Source organism: Salminus brasiliensis, chromosome 1 (assembly GCF_030463535.1).
Source record: "Salminus brasiliensis chromosome 1, fSalBra1.hap2, whole genome shotgun sequence".
NCBI classification, from domain to species: domain Eukaryota; kingdom Metazoa; phylum Chordata; class Actinopteri; order Characiformes; family Bryconidae; genus Salminus; species Salminus brasiliensis.
The window spans coordinates 38,567,488-38,582,552 of record NC_132878.1 but is presented as its reverse complement, the minus strand read 5'-3'; the positions used below and the strand labels follow the sequence as shown (position 1 = coordinate 38,582,552).

The following is a 15,065-nucleotide window of genomic DNA, read 5'->3' as shown; positions in this document are numbered from 1 at the left end:
TATAAAAGGGAAATCTGTGTTTTTTTTCCCCCTCAAGTCAAAATAACAGGCCTTTAATGACCATGTAAAACCACATCTGGGCATTTTACACTCACAAACTATTTATACTATTTCAGGAGTAGAAATGTAAAGCCCAAATTAAGTACATGAACAACTGAATATGCCCAGGACACGGTTTTATTAAAATATCTTAATATTTATACACTTGAGGGTTGCGCAGAGCATGAAAATAAAACACAATAATAAAAAAAAGAAAACACTGACGACAAAGAATTTGATAAAACAATGCATTGGAAAGACATAAGCTTACGAAAAAAATCCAATGAGTTGCACCATTGAGAAATCTCAGCCCATAGTCAACAGCCTACTTTTTGTCTTACCATGGTGCTGCTACATTCACTTCATACCACAATCATGCTAAACATTCTTCGCGCGTTTTCAGAGCTACAGCTCAGTAAGGGTCATGTCCTATTCCAGTTTTCTTCTCAGTTCCTACACTACGGCTGAGCCTACGTTTCCCAGTTGATGTCCTGTTCGCGGAGACTTGAGCGTAGCTTCTGGGTGTCTCTGAGGAGCTGCAGGCGCTCCTGACTGACCTTACGATGCCTCTGTGTTGTGGAGGACGAGGCTTTAACGGGTGAGGAAGGCAAAGCGCGGACCCCGCTCATACCTCTGTCCACATTACGGCCATCCGCGCTGGCTGCACGCCTGGGCCTCTGCTTCTGCTTTGGACTACTCTGAGAGAGCTTCTGGACCTGGATATGCACACACACAGACTTTTATTACAGTGGCCCATCAGTGCATTCCTAATTAAACAGACATCATGAAAGCCCTTAATGTGCCCCTGAGTTGTTTATCATAACCCTCTAATGTGCCAATTTTATGTGGGTAATTTACAGGCAGTAGTGCCAGTTACAGTTTGCTCCACCTAGTATAATAGTTCCCTTAGAGTAGAGGAACAGCCTGTAGTGCATTAAGCAGTGAGCATGAACTTCCATATCAGGTCATATTATGTAGGGTAGTAAGTCACAATTGGCTACAAAACTCAAAAGCCTAAGTTATTAGAATAATAAAAAATAAAACTTTGCATTTGGAAGAGTGCTTCTATTCATTTTACAATTTTCAAGAAATAAAAGCTGAAGCCCAACTCTCCCAAAAAGACAAAAAATATTTCAGAAGTAATAGTTAGTTTAACGCCAGGACAGCCATTCATAAGCTATTTTCCTGGCAGAAGTGGTTTTGCTGGGGTTCGTCAGTGTAGTCATGTAATTGATAGGAAGCTTAGCATGGCATGGTGCTAACTTGATAGCAGCTTACAGCTTAAGGATTTAGCTTGGAACTTGCACTTGTGAAATTTGCTTCTGCATTACAACTGCATGCACCGAACCATAATGTCTGTTACTAGACAGTTCTTGTTGAATACACGTACCGTCACACCCCTATTCCTCATACGTATTACACAATTAAATTACAATTATTAGAATGACCTACTTTGCTTTAAAATGGATGTTCAACCACAAACATGTACTCACTGTTTGCTGGTGCTTGCGTAGTTTGCAAATTTGGGCCGCTTTCTCCTCCATCCTCCCAACCAAGCAATCCAACTCTCGCTCCAGATCGTCCCTTAGTTTACACTGATCAGTCTCATCTATCTGCCTGACCAGTTCCTGATGCTCACTGTAACATACGGACACACAGTTCTGAATCAATGTGGTACCAAACAGCATGATGCCAGCTCTCAAATCAGTCGTAAATACCCTCAAATATTGGATCATTAGTGCTTACACTGGTGCTATCTTTGTATGAAATGTTCACATGCCTTTACCCATATTAAGCAAGATTAAACCCCTACATCCCACAGTTACCCACAAGCTCATCCGGCCTAGTTCATCCTGTAAGGCTAGCAGCAGTTCAGACAAACTGCCCAGAGCGGCAGCTCCATCACTGGATGATGGGGCTTGGCGAAGGCTCCTGCGGTGTTCTGTTCCGCTCTGCAGAGCACGGACCTTCTCACACAGTCGTGGCTGCCTGGTCTTCATCAGGTGCAGCACACTTTGAACGTTGGCATTAACAGAGTGACTGGGGCTTGTCGACTGCAACAAAGAGAACCAGACAAATGTAAATATTAACATCTAGCTGTGGAGGAAGGGGATGGGAGATGAATCCATCAAAATCCGTACTTACTGTTCCGGCAACGAAAGGCATGCGATTGGCTTTGGAAAGGCACTGAGAAACTGGGACCTCCGTTCTAACTGATTTCTGAAATTATGAATGTTGTTGATTGTCGGGACCGGAATGAAGAAAAAGAAGCAGCTCATAAAATTTCTCCAATAACACCCATATTATTTGAATGTAGTGCCATCTAGTGTACATCCTAGGACAGGCAGTTGTTACCTTACTCAAGGCCTTGTCTTTACTCTTTTTCTTTTTCGGTTTAGTCTCAACAGCTGAAAGGGTGACCAGATTAGCCTCCAGTTCTCTCTGTAACTGCGGGTAAAAAGCACAAACATTTACACAACACTGATATTGGGTAAACAAGCATGCCAACAGTAAGCTGATCCTCTGGGTAACTGTTTTTGTCTGTACCTCTTCTGCTTTCTCTTGCACAAGTTTGCGTTCATGTTCTTCTTTGAGTAACTTCCGTTCCAAAAGCTCAATCTTCCTCTTAAAAGAACACACAAGTAGATTACTTGTACTTGTACAAAGCACTTGAGAGAAAACTATTAGTACCCAATCAAATCCACAGTGAAGGTAAAGGTACAGTAAAGGTAAACAGAACTAGAAAAACATTCATGCAAGCTGAATTGTTGGATCTAAGGGAACTCTGTTACTTAGATTGCTCACTTGTCACCAGACTGCATGCCAAGACATTGTTGCCATCTACCAAATGTTCTTAATTATTTGTGTCTTCTATTTGCAGTAAACAGTCCAAATGGCAATTTAATCGATTCTGAATGAATGACACTTTTGCTTGAAGTGAATGTATCCATACCTCTGCTTCGGACTGTGTATTGGTGAGCTTATGGTATTCTTTCTCCAGCCTGTCTAGTTTCTGCAGCTGATCTTGGAACCGCAGATCAGTTTGTAAACTCTCATTCTGCTGCACACTCTCCTACAAAGATAAAAGGGGGGGTTTATAGAGAATAAAAATGTAGGAGAATAGAGAATAAAATATCTAAATTGTAAATATATCAATTACTTAAATTGACTGATATCTGATTAAGCCAGTTCAAATTATATCCAAAATAACCAGTGTAAAAAAGCTTTTTAACATCTAACTAAACTATTCAAGCATTCATGTAATTGTACAACCCCACTAAATACAACACATTCTCCACCATGCTTAACAGTTGGCAGGGTGTTCTTTAACTGAGCATTAACATTAGAAAAAAATCAGTGGTTGTTACTTTCCCTCCCCACCCCTCCGGGGGTGCCCACATTTTTGCATAATAAATTAACCAAATTAAGCAGGTTACTGAATAGGTGGCCCTACAGTCACTGTTGGTCCTTGGGGAATAGTCTTCCCTCCCCGTTATAGTTCTATGATCCCTGCACTCACCTCTTTGTTAACTGAGGTGATCTTCTCCCTCTCTGCGCTCTCCACCATCCTACTCATGTAGTCCAGCTGTTTCTCCAGCAGAGAGCAGCGTGCTTCTGCTGAGTGCAACTGAGACACAAGCTCTGTAGCAGAGAGAGAATAAGTTGTGTTAGTGGAGGAATGGGACACAAAGGATGTTCATTTTTACAACAGCAGGACCTCAGTCACCTTTCCTCTGTGAAGAGTCTTTCTCTCTAGCACCAAGCTGCCGTTCAGTCTGTGCAGTAGAGCTGGCATACCGGTGGGCAGCCTGGGAGAACTGCTCCACATTCCTCTCTGCCTGCAATCGCTCCAGCTCCAGTCGCCTCATCTTCTCCTGCAGCGTCTTTAGCGCAGTCAACACTGCTGCGCAACACAAAAGCATCTGCCAGTTACTACGGACCACGCACTGCTTACAGTAAGAATTATCATAACCATTTGAAGCTTTAAAACAGATACAGTACTATTTATACTCCTAAGAGAAGGTAAGAGGACCTTCTGAAAAACACAATTCTCTGTATTGCATTATAACTCACCATGCAGGGACACCACAAATGTTCCTACAGAACAAGACCAATTTTAAAGGTACTGTATTCCTATTCCTATTGTATAAACCTGTAATTTAATCCTGTAATGTAAAAGCATGGCCATCATTTGGGTACATTAGACAAAATGTTAGTATTTGCTGTTTACATGTCCACTGAATTGGTTTACCTCACTGTTTTTGTGCGGTGTGGTTGTACTGCAGGTCATACTAAGGTCACAGCAAATATATAACTCGAGTCTGATTTCTGCAGTGGTCCGATACTCAACCCAAGACCATAAAAACAACTAACCATGTACAATTATATAACTTTTAACAGCACCATTATATTGTTTATATAATAGATTTTTACAAAACTAGAAGCCATACTGTACATAAGCGCTCTGCATGGTCACCAGCTGTGCAGAGTCGAAGGAAATCAACACAGGGATGTCCCTCACCTCTGCTCCCAGCCTCAGGCACTGCTTGATACGTCTGGGCATTGATTTTCTTCAGGTGCACAGCTTTGATGCCTTTGTCCGGTCGTAGCGGCACTGTGGTGGAGCACAGCTGATGCGACAGCTTCTCTGGAGGATTATAAAAGCTCCCAACGTAACTTTGTTTTGAAGGGGAGTCTAGACACAAACTCTAAAATGGGAGCAAAAGAATCAGAATATGAAAGAAAAAATAATAATAAAAAAAAATAATAAAATAAAAAAATAAAAAATAAAAAATAAATATATATATATATATATATATATATATATATATATATATATATATATATATATATATATATATGCACATACATACAATAAACATAAACAGGTCACAAAGTAACTGCAGGTAAGAGGCTGTGCAACAAAAGATGGAAGCTAGCTAGCTAGCAGCTGAAGTACATAGCGCTATATAGCTACAGTGTATATATAAACGTAAAAGTAAACAACTGAGAGCATTCAGTCTAATATTAGCCTCATATGAAAGGTCAAAAAGGTCATTCTGTGATAAATGAGTAAAGTTAATACACTTACACATTCAGCCTTCAACATCACCAACTACAGTCCAACGTAGCACCTGATAGCTACCTATCTATAGATGGCTAGTTACTCAGGAGTCATGCAGGAACAGTGCTAACTTAGCTATAGCTAGCTAGCGGCTCGGAACAACAACTGTAGGGTAGTTAGCTACTGGTTGTACGGTAGCACTAGTAAATGATCGGCAGATTCTTTACTTTAGCTTAGGCACTGAACTAAACTGTTAAATTCGCGTTAACACTGCCTCACTGTGTTTTTGTGGCTCTTATCGCTAGTCAGGCTGGATTCTAGCTATAGCTAGCTAGGTTAGCTAGCGCTAGCTACCCGGCTGAGTGTCCACCGTAGCGCTGCTGTGAACGCTAGCTAGGCAACACCGCACCAATTCAACTAGCTAACTCCTCCACATCCAGAGCTGAATTTACGCAGTGTAACATTACCAGATCTCGCAAATGCTCCATCGTTGACCAGTACACACGTCGTCAGCAGTAGATCAGGCTGCAGTACACAGTAGTTAGCTACGCTAAAAACAGAGAGCTAACAGCTGAGTCTGACAGCGGCCGCTTCTCCGCTTTGAATTTCCCTCCTCTGCTGCCGCTCTCTGCAGCTCCGCCTGCGCTCACACTACTGCGCTCGCAGAGCCTCTAGCGACATGTTTCAGACATATCCGATATGATATTATTATAATATCACAAACAGCAACACAGTAAAAGGAAGAAAACAGCGTTACATTAATAACACAGGGTGAGTTTCATTCGTTTGACGTTTTTGATCTGAGGCCGGTTTCACAAAAGTCCTTTATATTATAATAATAAATATAAATTATATTTGTATTTATTGTATTCATTTTTTTTCTTACCTTTTATTTAAAAATAAAATTAAAGAGCCATTGATATTAGGAAAAAAATGTAAATATATTTTCAGCCTCTAAAATGATCAAATTATCACTTAACATAATTCAGTTACTAGAATTATTGATTTATATTCATTTAACAAAATGCTTTCAGATAATATGCCAGTTATTTTTTCAGCGAGGATTTGTTTATTTGTTATTCTGTTTTTCCTCAATTTTAGACATATTTACTAAATAATCTACACATTAAAAAGATCTGCAGCACAAAAGGCTACCATGAAAAATATGAAGTATATGAAATATTTTTAAAAATACAATATTTAAGAACTTACATTGTTAATTGAATTTAGGAACGTTTTAGGAACTTTCTACTCTTCATATTATTTTAAATTTCATTTTGTATCAATGTATTTCAATGTATTTTATTTTAAGCAAGCATTCAAACTTCTATGGTTTCTCTCATTGTAACTGCAGAGTGTCCAGCAATGGGTCCAGTATGCACATGTGTCCTCTAGATGGAGCCAAAAAACCCACTCACGTCCTCCTGTTTTACTCTCCTGTCATTTCTTGGAACTGCCACACTGAGAAGCTGGTTAAGCTGGTAGACCGGCTTGGCTGCTGCCCAGCACAAGCATGCTATGGTTTGCTTGGTCAACCAAAATAACCAGCTTTACCAAAGCAAACAGCTTCACCATTGTGGTGGACCAAGCGCTAACTTGACCAATGTGGTCCACCACCATGACCGCCTTGATTAAGCTGGTTGTCCAGCATTATCTTAATGACTTAAAACCAGTGTAGGGCATGTTGTTCACTGGCAAAGCTGGTCAACCAGTATCACTAACCTGAGCACAATAAACAACTTCACCAAGCCAGTCGGCCAGCATTCCTAGCTAGACTACATCACCAGTATATGACTTGTTTTGTCCAGTTGTTTAGGCCTGCTGGTCTTAGGTGGATGTTTCAGCGAATCAGCACATGTTCTTATCTGCTATAAACCTGTGTTTAAACAGACGTGTCTTTGTTTGACTGTAAAATACTAAAAAAAAAAAAAAAAAGAGCGATAGCTGCAAAGGGCAGCTCATACTATTCTCACACACTGTCTGGCCTACTTATTGGGCAGTTGAGCATGCAGTGACAGAGATTTCCAAGTAGCAGCAAGCCTTGGACATGCTGCACCTATTACTGAGTAATTTAAACCAGATCAGTAGAGAAAGCACTTCATTTGATACCTTACACCCGTCATGTGCAAACCTTGTACTCTCATCAAGAGCAAATGTGAACAAAAGCTTCATTGAGTTACAGTGCAGTTGCTGTTGCTACACTACACTTGCATCGGATGAGCAGCGGCACATGGTTTCCAAAGAGCTACCAGAAGCTGAAATGAGTTGCTCTCAATTAATTTAAAAAAAAAAAAGCATTTTTTTTAAAAAAGCATTCAGAATCATAGCAGGCTCATTTGTGCTGTTCATCTTCTGAAATGTTGAAAACAGATGGACTGTAGATATGAAACGTATCATTTCCCAAGAACAAATTTGATGATCTGACAGTAGCAGCACACCACCTGTGCATTTCTCAGCCTAATAGTGCCTCCTCACAGGTGACTGAAATAGTGTAAATCTTAGGCCGTTTGATGTGGTGAGGAAGTATGAGGGTGACGAATGTGTTCACAGGCTTCTATCATTATCTTTTTTTATATTGAATTTAATATTTTAATATTAGGCTTTACAACACAACCTGCTTACACAAACCGACCAGGTGAGCTTAATGGCCCAGGGTTCACATTGACAGTGATCTGAATCCCAATTCATATCATAAGTCAATTTTGTACAATTTCTGCCAACTACTAAATCATAACAGAGCACTAAACCAATCATGGAAAAATCACAAAGTCATGAGAGGACAGGATGTCTAACTGAAAGGCTTCTGTTGAACATGTCTGTTGTGCACAGCTCTTGCAAAGCACACATAACAGACACCTAGAAGAGAGACTCTGCAGTACAGTTATGCTGATTGTTGTATTGATATATATTTTTAATAATATAATATAATATATATGTGTTATAATATAATTATAAACACATTCTATTCTAAAATGGTAACATAGGCATATCACACGATCCAAAAAGTGCTATTATTTTTTGATACCTTTTTGCAAATGCATATTATTTAACAGTAAATTGCTAATTATTATTAATCCCCGCGTTTCTGTGTGAATAAACCGGTGTATTAGCTTCGGTGGTAATAAAAGCTGAGGATGTGCTTCACGGTTTACGTAAATTATAAGGTTTTGAGATAAACAAGTGGTGGCGGGGCTCTTGAAGTTAACAGCCCCCTCTATGGATGTCGGTAATTGAGGTTTCCTGCTTCCCGAAGCCGCATTCAACGGTATCGCGATTAAAACACGTATAAACTACAATCCCCAGAAGTCCACGCGGCAAATTGCCAGAAACGCCCATGTGTGCGCTGATTGGTTCAACAAACCGTCGTGCCCGCCCACTTGTCATTGACCCCAATTCTGTTGGTGAACAGGGCCTGTCTGTCATCTGTTTACTCCGGTCTCCGCTAGAGGACACTCCTCCTGAGTGCTTCTGTTCAGGACGGGAGAGCAAACAGGGGACGGTCCAACGGGAGCAGAAAGAGCAAGAAAGAATGTAAAAAATTGTGAGTATTAACGTTTGACATCCCGCAGTCCTCCCGCAGTTGACGAGAATGTGTTTCTGTGTCCATTTTTACTAAATACGAGCTCGTTTTCTGTCGCTCTGGGTCACTGTGGGGGGGATTGAATGGACCAGCTCCGGCTAACACAACTTCATAGCTGCAAAACGTTATTCGGTGCCGTGTGTTTTTTTTCTACAGTCAGCTTATAGCTCGTGCGTTGTTGTTGTTGTTGTTGTTTTTTTTTTATAGAAGTGCAGCTCTGTCTAACTTCTCTATAGATTTGCACCAGTGCTATGAAACCACACAGAGCTTTCAGATTATGGCAGTCCTCTTCACTGAGGAAAACATGTTAATGTTAATAAAAATCCTCCTAGGGCTGTGTTTGCTGACATTGTGTTCATACCCAGTGATGCATGCATAGCTTCCCATCTGCAAAGAGCTGTGAGTTGTCTGTAAATATTCTTTACAAATATTGCACATATGAGCAAAATATGTCTGAGCTGTAAATGTATATGGAGTGATCACTGTAAACAGCTCAGCTGACGGATGACCTGAATTCCTTGTGCTGTTGTCACAGCCCACCAGGACTAAAGCTCAAGAATACCAATCACAAAGATGGACGGCAGAGACGGTGTGGCAACGTGGGAAGGGTTGGCGAGTCGTGATGCTGGCTCCAGAGACGCAGCCATGGAGAGCCTTAAGCAGGAGGTGATGAAGAGAGTGGAGAGTATAGGACCTGTCCCAGAGACCCCTTACTCCCCAGCAGCCAGCGACCTCAATCACATACTGGCACGCATCCTCATGCTGTCCAGGAGGTGTCCGTTCGACGACGTGAGGGAGAAGTGCATCTGGCTACTCCGGAGCATTCAGGTGAGAGACAGACAGACAGACAGACAGACAGACAGACAGACAGACAGACAGTCAGGCAGGCAGGCAGGCAGGCAGACAGGCAGACAGGCACATAGGCTGAGAAAGCACAGAAGAGGGGGTGCTTTAAGTTCTGTGTGGACGTGTGCATGCGTTATGCAGTTATTTTTGGCTTTTTGAAATCCCTGCCTATGTGAACAGATCTTTTCTAATTCATGAAGGCTCTCTGGAAGAGATTAATTTCTGCTTCCGTCTACGGATGCCTGACATGGGGAGAAAGCTGCTTAAGCAGATGCGATGGGTATTTCAAATTCTCTCACCATATCTCTGTGATGACAAACTGCATTGACTGAATTCTAGCCGGAGGGTGTGATGAACATAATCCAGTGGTACCTGGTGTGCTATATCGCGATACTTACAAGGACCTTTTTTCAGGATACACACATGTTCAATGACATTTTGACACATGGACAAAAAAGGCCTAGTAGCGGCAGATTGAACATGCGACAACAGTGAAACTATTAGAGCAGTGACTTTTAACTGCACTACATCCAGCTGCACAAGACAAATGATGTAACTGAACATACAGTTGGTCTGTGTTCTTTAGGTATTGTCGATATCAATGATATGCTTAAAAAGGCATATTGTTTATCAGGATACCAACGTTTATCACAATAACGATAAAATTCTGACCTATCGCCGACCTCCACTGCAGCATAGATCTAGCTATTTAAAGACGTATGTTACAGTGCAGATATTTTCACCAATTTACCAGTTTTATTTACTTTTTTCTTAAGGAATCAATAAATCAAAAGATTGCTGAAAGTATTTTCATTAAACAGTGATGATAATTACAGTTCAATTGCAATAGATTTCCTATTCACATTGTGTTCTTTAAGTTTAGCATTGCATAAATTGGTTGTTTTTTAGAGATGGACTGTTAAGTGGTTTTGGGGGCCGGTACAGATCATCTGTTGTCTTTAGACCGCGATTGGCCATTTGTTGAGGCGCGATCGCCTGGATGCACCTTAACCTTTAGTGGCAAACTTGGTAATGCCACATTTTTGGAGTCAACCACATTTAAAATGCTGTGGAACTCAAAACACCAGCAACCAGAATTATCTAGTGCTAAAATTCCTTCACATTGGGTACGATTCCTTTAGCTTTCCGACTTTGCTGCTGTACTTTTGGTGGTGGTTAAGTGTGGTCTGCACTCTTTGCTGTTTTGTGTCATTAGGTGTGTGTGTGTGTGTGTGTCTCTTTTATTTTTATTTTTATTTTTTTAAACAAGCTCTGCTGTGTTCTGATACTCACTGTACTGGGCTGAGTGATGTACTGTCAGTGTGCATCTGGTTAGTGGTGTTAAGTCTTTACCCTCCCTCCATAGTTACTTGTACAGCGACAGATACTGTAAAAATTGCCAGACTGGTGAGTACAGCACAAGTAGTGTGAGTACAATGCTGGCTTTAATGGGGTTCCATCTAGGGGTTGAACAGTACTAGAGCATCCTGTGACTGAGGAGACTCGGCAGAGCTGCTGCAATCCTTAACTCATGAATATGATTTGATCAGCATCAGATAAATCAGGATCATGCCAGATAGTCACCGATCACATATGTTTATACAGTGTGCACATGTTGGACCGATACAAAGCCTACAGATTTTTCCATATCTAGTTGTTTTGATTCTCTCATTAATTTTATTGGATAAAATTGAGAACAATGAACAGCGGAGAAAATAGCCGTAAAAAAACGTTTTGGTGACAGGACTTATCTCTTTATTCCTTTATTGTTAGATGTGCCTTTTTGATCTGTGTAACTCACTATATATGATTATGACTTCGCTAAAATTACTTTGCTTAAATAGTACTGCTGAGAAAACACCCAACACCTGCTGACAGATAAAGCAGAGCTGAGCAATATGACAAAATATAATCGTATTGTGATAAATTTTGTTATCGTGATAGCAACATGCTTTTCTAAGCATATTAAGGACACTGTTAGTGCTTAATAAACACTGATCAGCTGCAGGTTTCATTGCTAACAGTGTAATTAGACTGGTTTAATTAGATGAAGAGCAAGTATTAAGTACAGGAGAATATAGAATCTGAATAGTAGCTTTTAGTAGCCGCTACTGATGTTTTTAGTCTGTGATTACATGCATTGGGATAAATATTGTGTATTGCGAAAAAAAAAACTTCAAATATTGTGATCTAGTATTTTTATCATATTGTCCAGTCCTAATGTCAAGTATTTGTGTTACTGTATATATATTTTTATCTATGTGTGTGCGTGTGCATGCACGCTCAGAATAGGTCTGCCCGGGTTTAAGGGGGTCAGTTCCCACAGTGCATTTTGTTCAGGGTCACAGGGTTCAGCTCTCAGGGTCAAAGAGGATCAGTGGCCCTCCTCAGCCTTGCCAGACAGGCACAGATGCAACCAAGAGGTTAACCAGAAATCACTGGACTGGAACTGTAGCTATAAGACCCTGCCCCATTGGTTAACAAGGGTGTGTGTATGTGTGTGTGTGTTTATGCTAGGGGTGTAAAAACATTGTGCACATAACAGTTAAATGCCATAAATCAGTCTCAGTGTGATGGTCAATTGCACTAGCTTTGAATGCTGGAATAGGTCATTTATTTTAAGAAGCAATAGATTTGGTCATTTTATTTTTTTGGTAAATTGAATGAAGTAATAATAAAATGAAAATGTGTGTCCCCAGGTGGTTGAAAATGTATATCAGCTGCATCTGTAGCTCCTCATTAAGTGATGATGAAAGAGAAAGTTTTCCCACTTTTGCATAGTGGTGGGTAGCAACCTTCCTCATGCTGCCATGCTTTCTACCCTGGCCGCACCTCATTAGGCAACATGCTCATTTTTGACCATAACCTTTTGTCTTTTAAAATGTGCAGAGAGTGTGGAAGCCCCAGCGATACTGAGCATGAATGAGCCTACTGGTTTAATACCTTCTGTAACACTGCATTTACTGCGTTTATTAGGGGAAACTGCAATAACCTTGCTCAAGTTAAAGACAGCTGGACTTGACAACAGCGATCCATCCAAATGACTAAAGAACCAATGATCCATGGACCGCTGTGTGTAGCCAGGAATGTCAGAGTCACTGAGGCTGTTACTCGAACTTGGCACATCACTAAACTTCTAACTAACAGTGGGTTTGGTTTATTTCCCACCGGTTTTCAGAATTGCAGCAGTCCATTAATTTCTCTTCTCTTTAGCTTTCAGCAGTCTGTAAAAGGAAGCTCTGAATTCCTGCTGAATCTGTTTGCACAGTCAGTCACACAACAGCTCTTTCTCGTTTGCGTGTTAGCGGCATTCACACTGAACGCTTACGCTGCCACTCGGTGGGTGTCGCTCCACCATCTGTGATGTCACGTGCATACCCTCTATTATGTGTGTATATATGCACTATATGCTAACTACTGTACACTATACTAACACACTGTATTGCATCTCTACTGAAATGGACCAGATTTTACAGACACATAATTTGAGGAATTCTGGATAAACCAGCAAAAACCTGGTGGTCTGATGTCATGCAGTTGGTCAGATACCTCAAACAAGCCCCTAGCCCTCAATTCTCCTTCTACTATTTTCAGTTATTTAAAAATGTGTCATTCTGTTGGTATATCCAGAATATCATTGGGATTCGAGCTCATTTGCTGGTCCATTGGGTGTTTGGGTCTGTTGTAGGGGCGAGCGTGCTGTGTTTGCCCCTGTGTGTATGGTGCGGGCATATTTACATTCACCTGTTGCTCTTCATTATGCTTGGCTCAGCCCGTCTGGTAATTAACACCAGTGTGTGATTTCATTAACCCCGGATCTCACTTCACTGCATCCCAAATCCACACACACACACACACACACACACACACAAACACAAGAGCCTCTGTTCTCCGAGATCAAACCAGGAGGGAATTCCAGCGGATGTGCAAGCCAACAGCTTTATTTTCTTACTGCTTGTGTCTCCTCAGCTTTGCACAACATGGCCTCTTCTGAGAAATATCAGTGTCTGTGTTTATTTTTCCCCCCTTTTTTTTATAATTTAAATCCATGTGTCTCTGTTTCTGAGAAGCCTCGTTGCTCTTCTTGGGCTGTCGTCTGGGCGGCAGGACGTTTTCCTTTTTTCTCAGCTCTTTTGTTTGACGTGCCTTTTTGACCCTCACTGCTTACTGTATCAGCGTTGAGCGTTCTGCTGGGATGCAAAGGATTATGAGATCTCAGTGGGTTTCAGCTAAAACCCGGCCAACCTCACACAGCACTACTCAAAAATGAAAATGACCTTTGGCCCACTAAGCACCACACATACGCTATGGCTTATATACACACACACAAGCGCACACACACAAGCGCACACAGTGAGTACAGATACGCAATAAAAATGTGTGTTGAAATGCAAGAAACAGCAGTTGTTCAAGTCATGGTTCATTGTCACTGTATCAGGACTTTTCCATTCCCATGCTGTGGTGGGCTTATTGTATGTGCAATGCTATGCAGCCAGCTATGCTAGACATGCAGCACTCTCTCGCTCTCTCTCCTCTCCCCCCTCCTTCTATTCCTGCTTTCATTCGTTCTACACACTGCAATGCAAAGTAGGTCCAAAGCAAATACACAAACTGCAGTGTTTAGGTTGGTTTATGTATCTGCACTCTGGTGTGTGTGTGTGTGTGTGTGTGTGTGTGTGTGTGTGTGTGTGTCTGTTTTTGTCTGTATGCATGTTTGCATGAGGGGCTGGACGGAAAGACAGATCTAGGTCATTGTCAAAGCTTTTTATAATGAAAGGAGAGAAAACACATTTCTTGATGCTGACTCATGACGGTAGATGAGGGCTTCTAGATTTAGAGACGTGCAGGCCTGTGTATTCTTTGAATAAGAGATCACTCGGTTCACTTTCGATAAACATAATCATGAATCATAATATTGATTATTTATGCTCCGATACGCTGCATGCTCTTGAAAAGGGATGTTGTCGGAAGATTTGGGTCCTTGACTTTTTGCACTTACAGTGTTTACACTTCAACTTATGGGGGAGACCGGATTGTATAGTGACCCGTATCTGCATCTTCAGTGTTAATGATTACGCCTTTTCAAAACAGTGCATTTCAGTCACTACTTTTTGGCCTGCATTATTAGTGGACTGAAAGAGTTTCAAGTTCTCTGCTCTTAAATTAGGTCCATGGCTTGCAGGGACTGGCCTGGAGAGTGTGTATTTGTGTGTGTGTATCTGTTGCAGGATGCTTGCAATTGCTGCCAGGCTGAGAGCGATACCATGGCGTAAGGCAAAGTATGGGGAGCTGGAGAGAGATGGGAGAGATGGGAGTTCCGTGCTCTTGTAGGGGTGAGACGAGGGTTAAGATGACCGAAATGCCCCCATGGAAACAATGCAACAACTGCAGCATCACTCAAAAAAAAGCTGTGTGTGTATGTTTGCTTCGATGGTGGTGGTGGTTGTTGGGCTGGAGGATTCTTCGACTTAGCTTTCGGAATTGTTGGGATGGTGGAAAGCTCTGCCTGAGCTGAAAAGTGACTCCTGCTGGAGA

The 15,065-nt window shown here is 41.3% G+C and overlaps 2 protein-coding genes across 2 annotated transcripts in view; one reads left to right on the top strand and one right to left on the bottom strand.

Moving 5' to 3' along the window:
* On the bottom strand, positions 1-5,700 carry cep57l1 (centrosomal protein 57, like 1). The gene is made up of 11 exons (XM_072678999.1): positions 5,572-5,700; positions 4,562-4,748; positions 3,767-3,943; positions 3,560-3,681; positions 2,993-3,112; positions 2,587-2,664; positions 2,395-2,487; positions 2,185-2,259; positions 1,870-2,093; positions 1,533-1,677; positions 1-755 (listed from the first exon to the last, which is right to left on the bottom strand). Exons 1-11 carry the CDS (start codon positions 5,590-5,592, stop codon positions 510-512), a joined length of 1,488 nt encoding a protein of 495 aa, XP_072535100.1. The 5' UTR covers positions 5,593-5,700; the 3' UTR covers positions 1-509.
* Positions 5,701-8,551: 2,851 nt separating this feature from the next.
* The window catches only part of sesn1 (sestrin 1), a 65,050-nt gene continuing 58,536 nt past the window's right edge, over positions 8,552-15,065 (top strand). The window contains exons 1-2 of the mRNA XM_072678979.1: positions 8,552-8,645; positions 9,220-9,512. Coding sequence (XP_072535080.1) covers positions 9,258-9,512 — 255 coding nt within the window. The 5' untranslated portion in view covers positions 8,552-8,645; positions 9,220-9,257. The remainder of the gene's footprint in view (positions 8,646-9,219; positions 9,513-15,065) is intronic.